The sequence below is a fragment of the Pan troglodytes genome, chromosome 1 (genome assembly GCF_028858775.2).
Source record: "Pan troglodytes isolate AG18354 chromosome 1, NHGRI_mPanTro3-v2.0_pri, whole genome shotgun sequence".
Lineage (NCBI taxonomy): Eukaryota > Metazoa > Chordata > Mammalia > Primates > Hominidae > Pan > Pan troglodytes.
This window is the reverse complement of record NC_072398.2, coordinates 181,799,522-181,819,799: the sequence shown is the minus strand read 5'-3', so window position 1 is coordinate 181,819,799 and position 20,278 is coordinate 181,799,522. Positions and strand designations below refer to the sequence as shown.

The 20,278-nt window shown below is 37.6% G+C and overlaps 1 protein-coding gene across 12 annotated transcripts in view; it reads right to left on the bottom strand.

Moving 5' to 3' along the window:
• Positions 1 to 20,278, bottom strand: part of AGBL4 (AGBL carboxypeptidase 4) — a 1,457,272-nt gene that overhangs the window by 639,312 nt on the left and 797,682 nt on the right. Inside the window, exon 1 of one of the 12 annotated variants that reach the window (XM_063780641.1) lies at positions 3,797 to 3,952. The exons of the other annotated variants lie outside the window; for them this stretch is intronic. Coding sequence (XP_063636711.1) covers positions 3,797 to 3,945 — 149 coding nt within the window. The 5' untranslated portion in view covers positions 3,946 to 3,952. Of the gene's footprint in view, positions 1 to 3,796; positions 3,953 to 20,278 lie in introns of those variants that run through there. 12 annotated transcript variants of the gene reach the window in all.

Genomic DNA, 20,278 nt, shown 5'->3' with positions numbered 1-20,278 from the left:
AGAAGCGCACAAGCAACTGTAATCTTAGATAGGCTATGCTAAGTGACAAAGGCATATGAAAAAGAGATCCCAAAGGTTCAGAGCTCTAGTTCTTGTGAGCTGCTTTGCAATCTTACCTTCTTAAGACGGCTTTACTCTGTATTCATGTCTAACTCTGCTAGTTAATGTTAGTAAAGTTAGGAAAGGTATAACCTCAGGAATGTCACTTAACCTTCCTGGGATTTATTTTGTCATCTGTTGCCTATTGATAACTTAAATTATGTTTGTTTGCTTCAGTTATGGAATATTATCTATCTTCGATCTCCAGTCACTATGCCCACTCACTTGTGGGATACTCCCCAGGTTTCATCTTCCCTCTGCAGAGCTGACCATTCAACTGGTTGTGACCAAGGGTTTCTATAAATTTTGAGCAACTGGAGAACTTTTCAGCACAAGGAGCTTGCTTAGCTCCCTGTTGGGTGGGGTTTAGAGCCAGCTCCATAGTCTCTCTACTCCTTTTATGGAAAGGCTCCTGCCTTTCCATAAATAATCAGTAGGAACATACTCCAAAACAGCTCCTAAATGGAGCAATGTATAATGTGTATGCCTGAAACATTCCAGACAATGACATGTCCATCTGGTTGGTACTGACTAGGAGTGTTAAGCATTTGGTGAGGTCTAGATAAGTGAGGAAGATATATGATACTTAAAGGATATAGACAAGGGGAAGAATTTCTGGAGGGATAATAACAAGAGCAAAGGCATGAAGGAAGAAATTGATATGGATAGAATAGTAAAGAAATATTCTAGATTTAGAAAAAAGGTTTGTAGAAAGTCATAAAGAAAATAATATGAGGAGAGAAACATTCATTCAACATGGGAGCACAGGGAGACAAATTTGAGTTTACTTCAAGAAAAACTTTTTACATTATCACCAGAGATACATTTGTTAAGAGAAAGACTGGGCTTCCTTGGAAGGTGATATGTGGCTTGTGGCTAAAAGAATATGAGTGGAGACTGAATGTCAACTTTGGGAAGCTGTTGTCGGGGATATTCCTACCTCAACTAGGCAACTGGCATTAAATTATGAACTCCAAAATTGGAAGGGAATTTAATAAATAGTATAATCTTGATAATGTGATAAGAAATGAGAAAAATGGTACAGAAGAACAGACAAGAAAGGGAAAAGAAGGAGGGAGGGAATGAGGGAAGGAAAGAGACAGAGAAGAGATGGAGGAAAGGAGGGAGGATGGAAGGAAGGAATTAAATAAGAAAAAGATAGAAAGAGAAAAATAAGAAAGTTATTGAGGGAGGGAAGAAAGGAGGGAAGGGGATGGAGGAAGGAAGGAAGAAAGGGATGCATGGTTGAATCATGCCCAAATTGGTACACTAAGCACAGGTCCTCTCAACTCAATACTATTAATAATAATAAACTCCTGGGGTCTATCCACCCATGAATTTATGATTATGTAACCAACCATGAATAGGACATGGATGCTTCTAGTAATGAAAAATAAGGAAGAGGGGCCCAGCTTTAGATTCTGGACCCTTTCAAGAAGAAAAACAACAGCTAGCTAACAAGGCATTCTAATTGACTGCATCTTGTGGACCTTAAAAGTGTCAGAGCAATTTAACATTTAACAACTAAATAATATATTTCACATCCCTGCCTGGGTAATTTAATAAACTGTGGTGCCTTCAGGGACCCAGCTCCATATAAATTAACTGCCTTCAACTTGGAGCATCGGGGTCTTTATCTTTTGTCAGCTTAATTATGTGTTTAATTTTACTTTTAACATTTTTAAAAATGACCCACACTAACAACAGCCTCAATTGTTTAATTAAACAAATGGATACTGTTATATCTGGCATGATCGAAACTCTAATTTCTCATGTTAATGTTTTGTAGGGAGCCAAGAACTCCATGATGGTACTCAGGCAAATAATGCACTCCAAAGTCTATCTGCCTACCTTTCCAGAGTAATTTAGTGGTTTAACTTGGTTCTGTAGCTATCTTAATACTAATTTGTAACCGAGTCTCCCAGAACTCTAGTATGTTATTAGGTATTTATATAATTTATCTTTGTAGAAAACTTTGCATGGTGTAGATTATAGACTTGAGTTGAATAAAGTGTACATCCAGAACAATTTAAGCTCCCAAAGTATTAAAGTCCATAGGCAATACATCAGTCTATAGCCACTAGTCCTCTTTACATCCTTATACCTCCTGTCAAACCATTACTCGCATTTCCAAATATATCACCTTTATGCCAATTCTAACCTGGCCCTTCATAGTTCTGTTCAGCTTTTACTTCATAATTACATAAAAGCAGGAGTCTTAACCCTTTGTTACACCCAGAATCTTAGCCTTGACCTCTTGCACTGGCTTGCTTACTAGTCTATAACCTACTTACTGATAATCCTCATGACTTTTAACTTCATGATTCTTTTCTTCCCCATTTTGGATCAAGATTAATTTCATGTTTCAGGAACACATTAATAGCCCTTTCAATATAGCTTGGTGTCCACAACAGTCTAGATGACCACACCCAATGTTTATACTGCAGTTTCTTGTAGAGCTTCTGAATGTCTCTTACCTAACCTTTTCCACACATAATTGTTAAATAGTTTTCCTACAAAAAGCTTTGATCATTGCCTTCCTGCCTAAAAGCCATTCAGTAATTTCACATTGTCACCCGTATAAAATACAAGTTTCTTAACAAGATAATCAATACCTTTCAAACTTTAGCTCAAGGCCAATATGTTAAACTTATCTGCCTCTAGTTTTCTATTACTATATTTATATGTTGACAGAATATAGACCTCTCATTTTTGCTGGAATGTATTCTACACACTCTCTCTTTCACACTTTTGCTCACATTTTTTCCATATGCCTAGTTATCATTATTTCTACTTCTCTATCTGACAGAAGAGATACCCTCTACTAGAAAGCCTACCATAATTTCTTGATTATATTAACATGAGCTGGGTCAATGATCACATCACCATATCATTCATTACTCAAAGAAGTCTGGCCTCATGAATGGACCAGGCACCTGCCTAGGTCTTTGAGCTCTATAAAGGCTCCACTGCTCCTTCCCAAAGGGAGGATATTTCCTTAGGCTGAGGCCTAGAGAATGAAAAGGAGTGGCTATAGAAAGAGCATAGCAGGCCAAAGGACCATTATATACAAAGGTAGAAAATAAATCATTGTATTCTAGGAATTCCATGTGCTCTATGTTATGATTCAACTGAGATTCAGAATAGGAAGAAAAAAATTATATTTGTTTTAGAGAATGTTGCGTACACCGAATTAAATTAGTGCAAATCCATGCTTCATGAAACACTCTCATCATCTGTCTGCACATGACCTTATTGTACTTTATTTTGTTTTGTTTACAGTTGGTTCTCTGCAGGTTCTGCATCCACAGATTAAACCAACAGTGGATTAAAAATACTATTTTAAAAATAATAAAAACAACAATAAAACAATAATATAATTCTATTAAAAATATAGTATAACAACTATTTGCATAGCATTTACATTGTCTTAGGTATTTAAAGTAATCCAGAGATAATTTTAAGTGTATGGGAGGATGTGTAGGTTATATGCAAATGCTATCCCATTTTATATAAGGGACTTGAGCAGCCACAGATTTTGATATCCGAGGGGGCTCCTGGAACAAATACCTAAGAACACTAAACCATGCCTATTTTTTTTTTAAAATAAATTCTAGATTTTACCATTATGACCAGGGCTACTATGATCAATCTTGTATCTTGATGCACATGTTAAGAGTTTCTTTCGAATACTTACCTAAAAGTAGAATTGCTGGCTATTAATGTAAATGTCCAGTGTTTGCAAGATAATGCCAAATTGCTGTGATCTGGAGGATAGCAATTAGAGAAATAGTCCAGATGAGAATACTCAACCAAGTTATTTACCTCCCCAGATTGCTCAAGCATGTTTTTTTCCTTGATGCTACCGATAACCCTATGGAAAGATCACCTGGCACCAACCACAGTCTTGGAGGTTGCAGAAGAAAGGGTTTATCTTAGTTAGAGTGAGGCTTTTGAGCTCCTTTGCTACCTTTATGGTGGGGGTCATGTTGCCTTGGCACTCTGCCTGTTCAGCTAGCTAGGCCTATTGTGGGTGCAGCCCTAGATTTTTGTTTTAGGAATGACCCAGCAGAGCTTGGCTTCATGTCTTGCATCATGCAACTCTTGCCACCTGCACCAAGGACTTCCCTGTTGTTGCTGTGGTACAATAACTATGGTACCTGCTTGATGCCCACACACTTATATTGGCTCACCTAACTGTATCCATGGGCCTTCAGGCCACAGGTGGGCCAGGATGGAGTGCACTGGTTGCATACCATCCATCTCCTTAGTGGCTCATTCTGTATCCTATGATTCACTCTGCTGATGTCTCTGCTGCTGTCAGCAGCCACTGGGGACCAGGTGGCACAACCTAATGTATGGAGGGATTGATGCTTTATAGGGCACATTTTTCACTAATGGGAAATGAGAAAGACTGAGAAACAAAGCTGTGGTCAGCTGGTAACCTGCCTATGTATGCTTCCTATACCTCTTCTCCATATTAATTCCCTTTTTGTCTCACTCTTGGTGCCCTGAGATTGCCTCCAACCCAAATTGAAAAGCAGTATTAGCATAAGTTTTTGCCTCAGGGAAGCCAAGTAGCATTTTAGACTAGCAAAGCCATATAAGAGAAAGTATAATACTAAAGCAGTGGAAGTGTCACAGTTGTAGGAAGGAAGGAAACTCAGCTCAGCTGTAGCACAGAACTTACCCTCTGCTCTAACTCACAGATTGCCTGGCCAGTTAAATAGCTGGTTATATCTTGCCCCATGATCCCTCCTGATCTGAATAACAACTGGATTATTCCTTGCTGAATGGATTACGTCGGTCTATTTCTATTCCTATAAGGGCTTGCATTTTTCTGTTTCACTTTTTGCAGCTTCATCAGTTCCAACCCAGATCATCCATGTCATGTGGTCACATATTTTGTTTTATTGAGGTGAAACTCATATAACAAAATTAACTGCAATTTTAAAGTAAACAATTCAGTGACATTTAACACAGTCACAACAATGTTTTGCCACCACCACCTCTATCGAGTTCTGAAACATTTTCATCACTTCAGAAGGCAGCCCATTAAGCAGTTATTTCCCATCCTGCTTAGGGGATGAAGTTTAAATCCATGTGTATTGAGTGATCTATGTGCCGGGCACCATCTGCCTTACTACTTTTAGGTCACTCCATCCATACGCTAAGCCTATAAAGTTAGACTTTTTTCTCTGGTTTTGCAGATGAGAAAACTGAGGTTCAAAGAGGTTAGGTGAGATATTCAGATGACCAGAATCCAAGTTTGCATAAAGACAAACCCCATGCCTTTCCACTAAACCATGCTGCCTCAAAATTGTGAATATTTTTCTCACTTATAAGTGGCAGCTAAGCAATGGGTATGCAAAGGCATACTGAGTGGTATAATGGACTTTGGAGACTCAGAAGGGGGAAGAGCAGGAGGGGAGTGAGGGATTAAAAAAGTACAAATTGGGTACAATGTACACAACTCACGTGATGGATGCACTAAAACGTCAGGCTTCGCCACTGTACAATTCATCCAGGTAACCAAAAACCACATGTACCCCAAAAGCTAATGAAATAAAAGGTATATATAAATTTATATTCATATAAATATATTATAAATTTATATTCATATAAATATGTTATAAATTTATATTCATATAAATATGTTATAAATTTATATTCATATAAATATATTATATATTTATATTTTGTCTCACTCTTGGTTCCATGAGTAAGTTATTGTATATTTATATAATATATATTTATGTAAAAATATTTGTATATAAACATAAATATATATGTTTATATAATATATAAATTTATTTTATATAAATGTATATATTTATATTCATATATATTTATAAATTACTATAATATATGTATATATAAATATATAGATTAATATACAAATATGTTTACATTTAAATATTTGTATTTATACATAAACATAAACATTTATATATTAATGTGTATATATTCATTAATACGCTGAATGCCAAATATATAAACTATATATGTTTTAAATATGTGTATATATATATATGAATTGTGACTATTTTGAGAACATTTATAACTTATCCTTGGATATATATAACAATATTAAACCTTAAATAGTTGATTCTTTGTTATGGTAGTTATCTATTTCTATATGACAAATCACCCAAAAGCTTAGTAAGTTACAGTAACAGCACCATTTATTTGCACAAAATTATGTCCATTAGGAATTTGGTCTAGACTCAGCTGGGTAGTTTGACAGCTTCTTCACATAATAACAGAAGCATTCTAATAGCACCGAAGCAGATATGGCAAGGGCTCTTAATGTCCGTATGGCTTCAGAAATCACAAAGTGTTTCTTCTGACACATTCTAGTGGTCAAAACAAGTCTTAAGGCCAGTCCAGACTGAAAGCCTGGGAAATAGATTCCACATCTTATAAGAAAGTGTTAATGTCACATTGCAAAAGGGTATGAACTCAGGGAGGTGTGTTTCATTGGAGGCTATAACTGTAAGAATCTACCATACATATTCTACAGTTAATTCCCTAACCGATTGCTTTTCACTTTGTAATGTTCCAGGCACAAGGACCCCTTCAAGTGTTATTTGGGGAGAGGAAACAAAGGCATCATTCAAAATCATTATTCTGCTGCCTATAGTGGGTGGACAGATATGAGGTCTGAATATTCTGTTTCCATGTGTGTGGGTTACACACCACCTATATTCATCAGTGTACTCCAGTACAAGGCTTGATCACAGCCCATATTTCAAGTGATTTTCAGATCCAACCAAAACACTTCAGTTCCAAATGGGTTTAGAGTAGAAACAGATTAACATTTTAAAAAGACTTTTTTTTTTTTTTCCTGCAAGGATATATCTAGAAATAAACCCTGGAAACGAGTGATATAGGAGAATAACTCACATATGTTTCTAACTATTAGAAGTGAAGGAACTACAATATGATAGTCATTCCACTGACCATCACCCTTCCTTGGGTGTCTTGTTCCTTCCTTACATGCCAATTCAGAAAGTATGATCAATGACTGTAATGTTGCTTGCTCTGTGGCCTGAAATTATCTCTTTCTCCAGTACCTTTGTATATCCTTCAGGGTGACACTCACTTTTTCCTCTGTGCCCACGCCCTAATATACTACATGTATATGATTATCACAGTTTATCAATATGTTTTTCTATGGAAGCCAAGAGAAATTTGTTGATATACCATGGGCAGATACTAGACTAAGAGCTAAACAAGAATTATTGCATTTAATCCTTATACCAATCCCTATTATCACTATCTTAGAGACAGGGACATTTAAGCACAGAGATAATAACCTGTGCAAATCACATAAATAGTAAATAGTGGAGCTGATATTTAAACTCAAAACAACTAATGCTAGAGACAGACCATAATCTTAGTCACCAAAATATATTTCTTCCCTATGTTCCAGTTATTATAGAGGATAAAAAACAGACACAGATGACTAAGAACGAGTAACAAATTTCCAGATCCTTATGATCTAATAGAGGAGATGGACACTTTGTTCTTTCATTAATACACTGAATGTCAGTTATCTTCTAGGAGCCACACTAAGCCCTGAGGATATATATTACATTGACCCTGTCTTCAAGAAAATCACAATTTTGCAGGAATACAGACAGGCAGACATATAATTCTCCTTACAGTGGTAAATGCTAGAGCAGAAGGAATGAGCCAGGATGAGCCAGATGTGTGCCTCCAAAAAAATTTAAGTGGGAGGCGTAGGAGGGAATGTGGCAAGGAAAGCTTCCCTGAGAAGATTATGCTACATCAGAAGATTTATGAACCAGTAGGAAGAGAGAGAGAGTAATTTATGAATTGAGGTAGTGTCTAGGAATTTGTTAATTTGACAGGGACTTAAATAATGGGCAGAACTTTAACAAAGGAGAGGCTAGGAAAGGACATTGTGAGCAGAGCCAAACAACATATGTAGAAGTGTGGAGGTAGGATCCTATACCATGTTGTCCCATGAATAATAAATTTAGATGAAGCACAGGGTACATAGAAGAAGATAGTAAAAGATGATGTCTAAAAGACCATACAAGTTCGTTGTTGGGTTCTGAAAATCAGTGTGAGAAACTTGAATATTATTGTAGCAACAGGGAAGCATGGTAGGGGTTTAAGTAGGATAAAAGCATCATGAGATTTGGATATAATAGTACTCTAGGCTGGGCGCAGTGGCTCACGCCTGTAATCCCAGCACCGTGGGAGGCTGAGGTGGGCAAATCACCTGGGGTTGGGAGTTTGAGACCAGCCTGACCAAAAATCCCATTTCTACTAAAAATACAAAAATTAGCCAGGTGTGGTGGCACATGCCTGTAATCCCAGCTACTTGGGAGGCTGAGGCAGGAGGATTGCTTGAACCCAGGAGGCAGAGGTTGTGGTGAGCTGAGATCATGCCATTGCCCTCCAGCCTGGGCAACAAGAGTGAAACTCTGTCTCAAAAAAAAAATAGTACTCTATACCAAACCAAGGATCTTATGGGTAGAAGAGCAAAAATACATCTTAAGACAGAAAGGAAAAGAACAATCTTTTATTCAATGCCTATTACGTATGAAGCCTAAGGCTAGTTGTTTTGTTTATATTTGTTCATTTAACTCAAAAAATAATCGTGTGAAATAGATACTCATGCCATTATTTTACTGATTGGAATACAGCTCAAAGAGGTTAATTTAACTCCTCCAAACCCAATAGTAAACTAGAAAGGAGTAGAGCTAGAATTTGAACCCAGTCTATCTGTATCTGGAGTCTGTACTTTTTGCTTACACTATACTGTCTCTAATCCCAAGAAGGACTTTGCCATTGTATATTTATTGTATTAGTCATTAAGCCAGTCAGACCATGTTCTAGTTGGTAGGAATACAGAGTGATCCATATAGACAAATCTCTACTCCTGGAGTTCACATTATAGTGGGAAAAGACTGACATTATACTAATGAAAAAAGATATGTCAGCATGTTATAAATGCTATATGGAGTAATGAGTATGGTAAGAGAATAATGATTGAGGGTTGGGATTACAATTTTAAATTGTGTGGTCAGGAAAGGTGACATTTGAGCAGAGACTTCAGTGAAGTGGGGAAGTGAACCATGTGGATCTCTTGGAAGAGCTTCTAGATAGAGGAAACACAGTATAAACAGGATACACAAAAAAGACCAAGGCGTAGTTAAGAGATAAGGAGGAAAATCAGAAGAACATGCAGTTTCAAGCAAAGTAAACAAAGTGTTTAAGGATAGAGTGATCAACTGCTGCTGAGTGGTCAAGATTGAAAACTAAGCATATGATTTGTCAACATTGGAAATAATTGGTGACCCTGACAAGAGTAATTTTAGTGAAATGATGGGATAAAAGGCCTTGGAGTTGGGTTAAGAAACAGTGAAAGGAAAAGAGAGATAGAAAATAGTCTATTCTTTCAAAAAGTTTTTCTATATCAGAGGGAAGAGAAGTGGGGCCACAACAACTAAACAAAAATGGGCAATGAAGTTAATTTTTTTAAAGTTGAAACACTGTATCATATTTGTATGCTGATGAGACTAATCCAGTAAGAACTAGAAAACTGTGAAGTTAGAAAAAATTTTTATAAAATCTCTATATAGGTGAGTTGAGTTGATATTCAGGAGAAAAGATAGCCTTAGATAAAAGCTTAAATAATTTATCAATTCTAAAAGAGAAGGATGGCAAAGTTTCAAAAAATGGATAGATTTGCAGGTTGAAGGATGTTCTCCAGGATTGCTTCTATTTCTCCCATAAAATTAAAATAAATGTCATATTTAGCAGGTAAGTTCCTTTTCCATAATTTCATGTTTAATATGCATGGTCTCTTTCTAAGTATTCATTCTCTCATCCTTAGGGGCACTTTTGATTGATGAATTTGAAAGAACAAAATGAAATTGTTTAGGAACAGCCAACAGAGAATGTACATTCCACTGTGCTCCTCCATGTTGTTCAATCTATAGGAGAATACTCTGTTTCTGGGAAGGAAGTAGGCCTGCAGCTTTCAGCTACCTTTGACTGACTGAATTCTCTATTAGAAAGTCCACTGATATGCAGATACATGTAATATTTTCTTTATCAGCAATAAAGATGATATCTTTAATCTCTATCTGCTGACTCTTGTGCCTTTCTCTCTAGACATCCTAAACTCAAATGGCAGGGAAAAAAAAAAACACTGCCATCTATTCTGACCTCTGAAGTCACCATGCCCATTAACTGAGGATGAAGAAGACAGAAGGAATACTGAATGTCTGAAGAGAGAGAAAACGTTATAAAATTATCCTTTCAAAAGACAGAAGAATAAATTCACTTGGCAAATGTAATATGGACTTACCTGAGGTTTGAAGTCATCTAAAAAGAAACCAAAAATCATGGTTTTGAGATTTTGTCCAAATTCCTTCATTATCTCAGGTACAAATGAAAAAAAATTATTCTAATGTAGTTGGGTTTAATGAGAGTTGAGATTTTTCTAGGAAGTAAGGTATAGGGGAAAGAAGGTAAGGTAGTTAAAGGTACCTAAGAAATTATTATAAAAATAAATCATGAACTCTAAGTTGATAAGGAGGGAAATGGGCATATAAGGGGGATCAGGGGCATTGAAAGGATATTAGGATCAATGGTTTGACTTTCTAATGGTATTGAAGAATTATAAAAGCAGGAATATGGAAGGGATGGACTGAAAAGAAAGGAGATGATACAAGTATTATTGTATGTTTTCACATTTTATCATTTCTGAAAAAGGAAAGATAATGGCAACTTAGATTTAGTAAAATATGGTAATAATTGATAAGGTCTAGAATATGATAATAAATAGTGTTGCTGAGGTGGGTGAAAATCAACAAACTGAATGAAAATCAACATTCATTAAAACATTGAATGTGACATTATCAAATGACAGGAGTAGTGATAAGAACACCGGAATACAGGTGTTTTCTAAAGTGATTTCTAACTCTCATATGCTATGATTCTATTATTAAACCAAGTACAGGCAAACTTTTTACTTGATTTACTTTCTATATACAATGAGACTAAAAGATATCCATCAACTGACCAGGGTCTACAGGGTATATTATAAGTTGAATTGAAATGTCACGGGGCTGTCCTAAGTTCAAATCAAGGTCAAAGAGAAAGACAGACCTTTACTTTTGGATCTGTCACAATAACAAGTAAGTGCTATGAACTACCTGCAAAAAAGATAAGATGCTACCTGTGTAGATGACATGGTGATGAGTGACAAGTCATGGATACTGTTCCATAGTTTCATTCTTAATCTAAATCACTTAGACAAGAATCATTGACTCCTTTGATCAGAAGTTCTTCCTGCCCATACAATTATATATAATACACAATCACTCTAGGAGGGCATAGTGTCATGAAGGAGAAAACGATAGACTTGTTTTTCCATACTCTGTAGGTACATAGTTAAGTATTAATTCCATAAAGGTTTGATGATGATGACGGTGGTGGTGATGATGATGATGGTGATGACAATGATGATGGAATTAAACAGTCAGATTCTCCACACTTGTAAACTATGTACCATGTTGGCCAATTATTAGTAAACTGGCATTTGTTGATTATTAACTGTATTCAAGGTCTTAGTCTCAAGTTGCAGTAAGGTAGGTAAAAAGAAGTGAAGTCTCCAAAAATAAAACCTAGGTAAGGAGCCCAGACATATGTCTATATTTACACATACAGACATGACACTTCCAGAAACCATGCATCTGCATATTTAGTCATGGGTACCAACATACACACAACACTCCACGAAAATCAATGACACATGTAGAATCCTCCAGTCCCATTAGTACAGCTATCCTTATAATGGGACAATCCCTGAAGTCATAAAATAGTATCTCAATTGCTCTTGCTCATACAAACGATGAAAGCAATCCTGAAGTAATGATTTGACTTCCCATGTTGTTTGATAATAGAGGCTAATGCACAGATGATAGAACACATGGACTTTGTGCAAACTGCTTCTGATGAGAGTTATTTCTCAAGATAAATTCATAAATTGTTACACTGATGCCTAATTTTAATACCCTATATAAACAATTTTAGCTAACATAGGTCTACATTTCAGGCCCTGATCACTCCTGGGTACTATCAAAAAAATCTCTTAACTTTCTGTCTCTCTCTCTCTTCCTTTCTCTCTCATACACGCATAACATGTGCATACTAAGTCCTATAATGTTTATGGAAAAATTCGAAATGGGGTTACTGGAACACAAAGGTCAGATCATGATGTGCTCCCATATTAAATTCAATAGCAAAAGAAAAGGCTAGTCAGGAAACTGGCTGGATCCTAGGCCAGAAAAGAGTAACCGGTGACAACTCAACAAAGCTCTGTCTTGGTTTTCAAGGGTCATCCCCATCCAAACAATCTGGCCACTAGATCCCATTTTGATTATATCTTGTGAAGACACATGGTACAGCAGGAAAAGTGCTGGAATAGTTAAACCCCTGAGTTCCAATTCAGACTCTGCCACTGAACTTAATTCCTCAGTCGAGTCATTTTGCCTCATAATCTAGTACAGAAACATAAAAATAATGTCGTGAGTATGGAATAATGGGGTTCCTATTGTACTGTAGAAACATAGATGAGGACTTGACTAGCTTTTCCTAGCCACAGTCAGCCAGCAAAATGAACATTACTATTTTCCTTACCATCTAATCATTCCTATGTGCTCTTTTAACCAGTCATATCACAATCATAATCCCCAAGGAACAATATGTGATGTGAATAACACTTTTTCAGTTAGTAAAGCACTTTCATGGTGATCCTCCACAAATCAATGGGTTTGGCATGCCTATTTGCTGATGAAAAAACTGAGGCCCACAACAGCAAAGCAACTCATCAGTCATATTGAAACAGTAAACCTGAGTTCCATATGGTAAATTTCTTTTGACTCCCTTCAGTGCCCAGCGTGAAGCTCTGCACTCAGTGGAATTGAGTGCCATGTCTTCTGCCTGGATGTGCTCTTTTGCACAGGACTATTAAGATTATTAAGGCCATTAAGACCAATCTATTGATTTCATATTCCCCCTGAAGGGGTAATCATATGGCAGGGGTCAATTTTGTATTGAGGAGTGGGGACGACATAGCACCTGCTGCATAGAAAGACAGCCTGATATTTGCCAGGGAAATTCAGTTATCACTGAGATGGGTGGGAACCCAGGAAACAAGATGAGAATTAATGTCAACTGGAATACCAATTTTCCTGAAACAATAAATACCTTTTCCAAAACTCTGGACCTACAGCAGGCCTACATCTTCAGGTTTCACATGGAAAGCCTCAAACTGAAGATGACAGTTAGAGGGCTGTGGTGAACAAAAATTATAAATGAAATTATAACATGTCCTAAGAGGCCAAATTACAGAGTCTAGAAAAAGTCAGTGTATTTAGCAGGGTAGTGTGAAAAGAGCAAAGGCTTTGGAGCTAGGCAGATTTAAGCTGGAATCCTAATTCTTTCACTTACTAGCTTTGTGACTTTGAGCAAATGACTTCACACCCCTGAACCTCAGGTTCCTCATCAATAAAATGCATATTATAATAAATGTTTATTATACACATGCATTAGAGATAATGTCCTCTGTAAAAGAGCAGAGCAGAAATGTCAAGTGTACATGTTACTTAAATTTGGTGCTCATTAATAGTACCTAACAGTAATACAGTATCCTATATAGTTTTAAGGTCTATTCCTAGCAGTTAATTTCAATGATATCATCCCAGCTCTGCATGCAGAATTCAAGTCTCCCTCTTAGGGTTCCATTACCCCTTGCACAGAATTCTGATCTTGTACTTACCATGCCATATAGTAATTATGACAACTGTGTCTGTTTCATTCAGCACTATATTCTTAGGGCTTGACACAGGGTAGATACCCAGCAAATGTTAGGTAAATAAATGAATAATGTATTCCCTAATAGAATACAAACCTGTCAAGAATGGGAACTAGGTCTCATTCTCAAATTTAATCTTTATGAGAACAAGGACCATTCCTGCTTTGTGCCTTGATCACTGCTGAAACACTAGTAACTAGGACAGTTACTGGGGTTAAGTGAGCTGAGCCTATTTTTCCAGCAGCCAGTTCAGGACCTGAAACAGAGTGAATGCTCTGTGAATGTTTGTCGAATGAATTAATAAATGAATGAATACAATCTTTAATTAGTCTTGTCACTAAAGTAGGTAAAGATTCATCCACTTGGGGTGACTAGAGAATGGTCAGTAATTACTGGATACATCTTGGTTAGAGATGGTATCAAAGCTGCATAGTTCCATCAAGATGAAGGCAAATCTTGGATGTCAGAGCTACAAAAATCCATAAAGACTATCCAGTCATCTTATGCTAGTACAACTCGCTTATGCCTTTTTAATTTTTCTCATAAATTGAGGCTTTCATTATTATTTCCATAATGCTAAGAGTACTGGGAAACCATTAAAGCATTTTAAACAGATTTTCATTTTCCAAGACCAATCTGGTTGCAGTATTAATAATAGTTTGGAGGTCAACACAACCTGAATGCAAGTAACCAGTAAGGAGGCTATTGCAGTAGCTCAATGAGGAATGATAGTAACTTAAATACCAGTGGAGATAGTGAGAAATGTACAGATTCAAGAGCCAAAGGATACAAAATCAACTGGACATAGTAATGAATTATATATAGGGGGTTATAAAAGAAAAAAATGGGTTAGAAATATCAGTGGCATTATTCTGTTTTTGTTTGTCTCCCCTACTGGAACTGACTTTTTTTAAAATAGTAGTTCTGTCAAATTGGTTTTGGTATTCCTGGTGCCTCATACTGGGCCTTGAACATAGAAGATACTTGGTGAAAGTTTGCGGAAAGAATGCACAAATCATTGCACAGCAAGCAGAGGACAAAAGGAGCAATATTCAGAAGTCAACACTAGCAAGGGAGAGGCCAACAGGTCTGTAACTACTTGGCTGCAATTTATAGGAAGAACCAGCAGATTCAAGACAATACTAGATAGACTATTAAGGAAAAGCTATGACACAGACAAACAGACAGACATGAGGCATAATGTGATATCTCTGTCTTAGTAAGAGAACAGATGTAGTAGTTATGAATTATGATAAAGCCAATGCAGCAGTTATGAATTCAGGCTTTCGGCCACACTGCATGGGTTCTAAGTCTAGCTCTGCCTCTTCCTGCTGTATGAGCTTCTTTGGACAGTTACTTAACATCTTTATTTTTTTTTATTTATTTTTTTATTTTTTGAGACGGAGTTTCGCTCTTGTTGCCCAGGCTGGAGTGCAATGGCGCGATCTTGGCTCACCGCAACCTCTGCCTCCCGGGTTCAAGCAATTCTCCTGCCTCAGCCTCCCGAGTAGCTGGGGTCACAGGCATGCACCACCATGCCCAGCTAATTTTGTATTTTTAGTAGAGACGAGGTTTCTCCATGTTGAGGCTGGTCTCGAACTCCTGACCTCAGGTGATCCGCCCGCCTCAGCCTCCCAAAGTGCTGGGATTACAGGCGTGAGCCACCGCACCCAGCTACTTAACATCTTTAAATCTCAGCTTCTTTATCTGTAAATAAGGACAATAATAGTACCAATCTCATATGATGGTAATGAAGATTAAATGATATAACCCATATAAAGTACATATCAATGACTAGCACAATTTCTTAATACTAAATAAATGTTAGGTATCAACCAATATATGAGGTCAAAACAAGAAGAAAAATAATAATAGCAATAACTGTCATTTATCTGGCCCCTGCTAAATAATAGTCTCTTTCCAACAACCATTTTACAGATGGGAAGAGTGAGGCTCAGAAAGGTTAAATTATCTTCTGAGAGTAAGTGGAAAATTTGACACCAGGTCTGTCTGAACTTCAAGGCCCATGCTATACTGCTAACTTTACTGAATTATTGAATTGGGTCTCCATTTAGTCCCTGACTAACCATGGCCTTGGTATATCTAGTACAGAAGATACTGATCCAGAAGATGGGAATCAAATTGCCCAAGTAAAAGCATAGGAGCTTGAGAAGGGGGTGGCAACAAGGAGCCAGACAGAATCTGGTACCCTGCACAGATGCACCATACATCCATATACTCCATGAACCAAGAGCATTGTGAGCCACATACATGGGACATGCACCCTGTAATTCATTCTAGAAAATGGATAATTATAGGAGGTTGTCAGATTCAATAGGCAAATGCTGGGGAAATCAAAACAACAAATTATGTGAGAGCTGATATTTGTTCAGGCAGACATCTGTCTTCTGTTAGAGAATTTAGGGATGTTTTTCAACACAATGTTTTAAATATGGCTTGGAAAAACCTCTCCTCAGCATGGTCTGCATGATAGAGCCAAATTCCTGTTTCCAGTGGGTCTTTTCACACTCACAGAGGGCTGGTTCCCACAGTCATGGTGGAGGCAGGGAGGGACAAGGACATATTTAGGCTGAGATCCCTCTACCCAGACAAACCAAGCTGTCCTCCTCCTCAAAATGCACTTTCTGCTCCTGTGAGGCCACGATCCACACCACCTCCACATGTGCCCAATTCATTCCTACCTCCGCAGCCTTGTACACTCTGTTCCCATGGATGGCCTCCTTCCTTCTCTCTGTCTCTCCAAACTCATCCTTAAACATTGAGGTTCTTCAGAAAACCATCCCACACTACTCCAGACCACCCCCAACCTGGGTTCCAACACTTGGCATCAGAGCTGCATTGTCTAGAACTTGATCATCTACTGCAGCTTTGGAGTAAGAGAAGAGAATGGTGCATTCAGTCAGAAGAATGAATCCTCAGCCACAGCTCTACTACCTCCTGGCTGTGGGGACTTGGGCAAAATCCCAATATCTCTGTGAACCTCAGTTACCTCATCTATAAAATAAAAATACTAATATCTACTCACAGGGGTATTGCCTAGGTTAAATGAGATAATGCATTTAAAGCAGCACTCAAGATAAAATTTTCATGTGCTGCCTAGTGAACTCATCCAAGTGTGTCTCATCTCCCTGGGAGCAAGAATTGTGATGCACTCTTCTTCACTTCCTCAGAATAACAACCTGCTTAGTTGTAGTTGATTCTTTTTCTCTATATCCCCACATGTAAGACAAACCAGTGAGAAGCTCCAAACCAATGAAGGCCCTGGGTCAGTGCCATCATAAATCTGGTTTTGCCTGTTCTCCTTAAAGGGATTTCTAAAGACGCTGGGGAGAGAACTGCACAAAAGATGAGGAATAACAGAAGAATAGAGGACAACAGAAAACAGGAGTTGTGGTTTTCCCTGGGAAAATTTAGGAATTCAAATCACAGTGGTAGTCAGCAGGACGTAGGCAGTGGTATCTGGTGGATCTTAGCCGCTGAGGCATACGACTAACTGCTCCAGATGGCTACAGTAAGCAGGGGTGAGAATAGAAGAATTGGACAAAAAATCCTGGGCATATTAGACCAGTTTCTAGGGTATTACTGGAATCCCACCCTAAGTGAGACAGGGGCAGAAGACCAAGTGAAGAATGACCATCCTTAGAAGTGGATCCTGAAAGATAGCACAAAATTATACTAAATTGCAGAGTTCCAAAAAGAACAGACCCTTTCTCTCCAAGGTTCCCTTCCTTAGCATTTTGTTTCTACAATAAAAGTATAAACTATAAATTCTACCATTCATAGGCTAGGATTTGGTTCATATGGTACCTTGTACCTACCACAGCGTAAGTGCTTGATATGCTGACCTACCTTGAATCAATCTTTAACGGAAATATCCATAATCTGGAGTGAGGTAGGCCTGCCCTGCCACTTGGTAACAATTTGGTCTTTAGCCACTTAATCTCCCTGAATGTTAGTTTCCTTATCTGTTTAATTGGGCTAATAACATGCCTTGCCCTGGTTACTTCAATTGATAGTAGAAGCTTGACATGAAATAGTGGATGCAAAAGTGATTTATAAACTGTGAAACATTAGAAAGATTATTTTTATTCATTGTATTTTATCTTTCTAATGAGGCTATAAATCCCAGTGGGTATAAGCTGTTTTTTTTTTTTCATCATCCAGTCCTTGTCTCCTAGGGGTAAAAAAGAGGAGATCATTATTATTTGAGCTGCCTTATATCAGGCACTGTGCTAGGCACCTTACATATCTCATATAATTTTATTTAGTTCTCCTAACAACTTCATTCATTTTTCCTGTAGACCTGACTGCCTCCCAAGAAATAACAGATATTCAGTAAATACGTTCAAGATTGAAATACCATAGTTCCATTTTTCACACTTTGGGGTTTGAATGATGCCATTAAAGAATATAAGTGCTATGAAGGGTAATAAGTGCTAATAAGTGACAAAATGGCAATTTCACCAAGAAAGAAGAGTCCCTTCCTAAACATAATCCTGTCTTCTATTGTACTAAAAAGTGTCAAATTCCTGCTCTTAAATCTAATCAAATGTAGTGAGTGATTCTTCTGTCCCAAGAAATCTCCTGGCCAGAAGGTGATGTTTTTCCTTATATTCACATTCAATCCTAAGGATTACAAAGAAATGTAGACATTCCCTCTGTATCCCAGACGGAATTCGAGGAGAGACTGTAGTTTGCTTAGCACATGTGTATATTAAAAACTGACCTCTACTTTTAATTTTGCACTAATCAGAATCAGAAATGATTCTGCCACCTTCTAGTTCTGTTTGAGAATCTTTGACATGACTTTACTGGCCTGGCCTTTCTCATTTCCCCCTCCATCTCAGGAGAATTACTGTAGCAATTGGTCTCTTCATTGCCCATAAATGTGCCTTGCTCATACCGAGGGTCTTGGAATTGCCTCCTAACTGTTCTTCTTGCCTCTCTTTGGCCTATCACAACCCATAGTCACAAAAGTGCTATTTCTAATAATCCAGTCTGATCATGCTGCCTCTCCACTTCCAAAGCTCCTCATCATCTATGAGGTGAAGTCCAAATGTCTTCATACTTTAAGCTTTCCTATCCCTACCTCCACCCACACAATAGATGCATACATACCTATATAACAATGTTACATGTTTCACTTTTATTTACACACTTGTGGTTTTCTGAATCTTTCTTGCTCTCTCACTTTCAGGCTGTAAATAAACTGAAAAATAGCCTGCCCTATTATTTGTTTAGATCGCTCTTATATTACTCCAAGAGTCAACTCAAACACTGTCATCTCAAAGAAGACTTCCTTGACCTGACCACTCCATGTGGTCACTGGCCACTCCATGTGGTAGACCTTTGGCTTTTGACAGATATAAGACCTGAACAAAATCCCAACATTAAAATATAGACTATCTACCTGAATTACTTCATTACATATGAAGTGATTACATATGAAACTGAGGCCCAGAAAGGTGAACGTTTCTCAAGGCTGGGACTGGAACCCAAATCTTTTGATCTTTAGGAATTATTCCAAACATTAAAGATAAATAAAAGAAGAAAAAAACTAACATTTACAAGGTGCCAGATGTAGAACTCACTCTCATACATACTGACCCTCTGATATACTTGCCTTAACCATTTTGCTCTTGTCACTGTTCTACAGAGGAGACCAAGTCTCTAAGAGTCCAAGGTCCCCAAGCTAAGTGAGGGTAGAATTGGGATTTCATACATGTCTCTGCCTCTAAATACAGTGCTTCCCCTTTAATTAGAGTATGTTTTTATCTCACTTGAACCACTCAAGACTGTTTTAATCACTATAGGAAGAACAATGCAAGAATGTGGGGAAAAGCAGATTTACACCAAATATAGTGTACATTGGCAAATTGATTCTGCCCTCAGCACACTGAATGTACATCTCTAAATGGAGAGCTGAGCATAAATGAGGAAAAGTACCATCAACAGATGCAATCTGTGTTTGCAAAACCACTCTTACCCTAGTTCCCACAGACATGATTGCAAATGTCATATACAGGTTGCCAGGAACCCCGATACTAATTAGGGCAAAGATGTCTCTCCCTAGACAAAGTCAGGTGCCATTGCTACGTCATTTAAGAATGACTTTTGACCTTATATGATAGATTTCTGCAAAGGCTTACATTGAAATGTCAGTATTTCTATAAAATTACATCACATTTGTGCAGTATAGAGGATAAGAACATGGGTTTTTGCAATCAGGCACAAGAGGCTCTGCCAATTTTGGCTTGCCACTTACTAAATGTGTGACCTTAGCATCTATGAGCC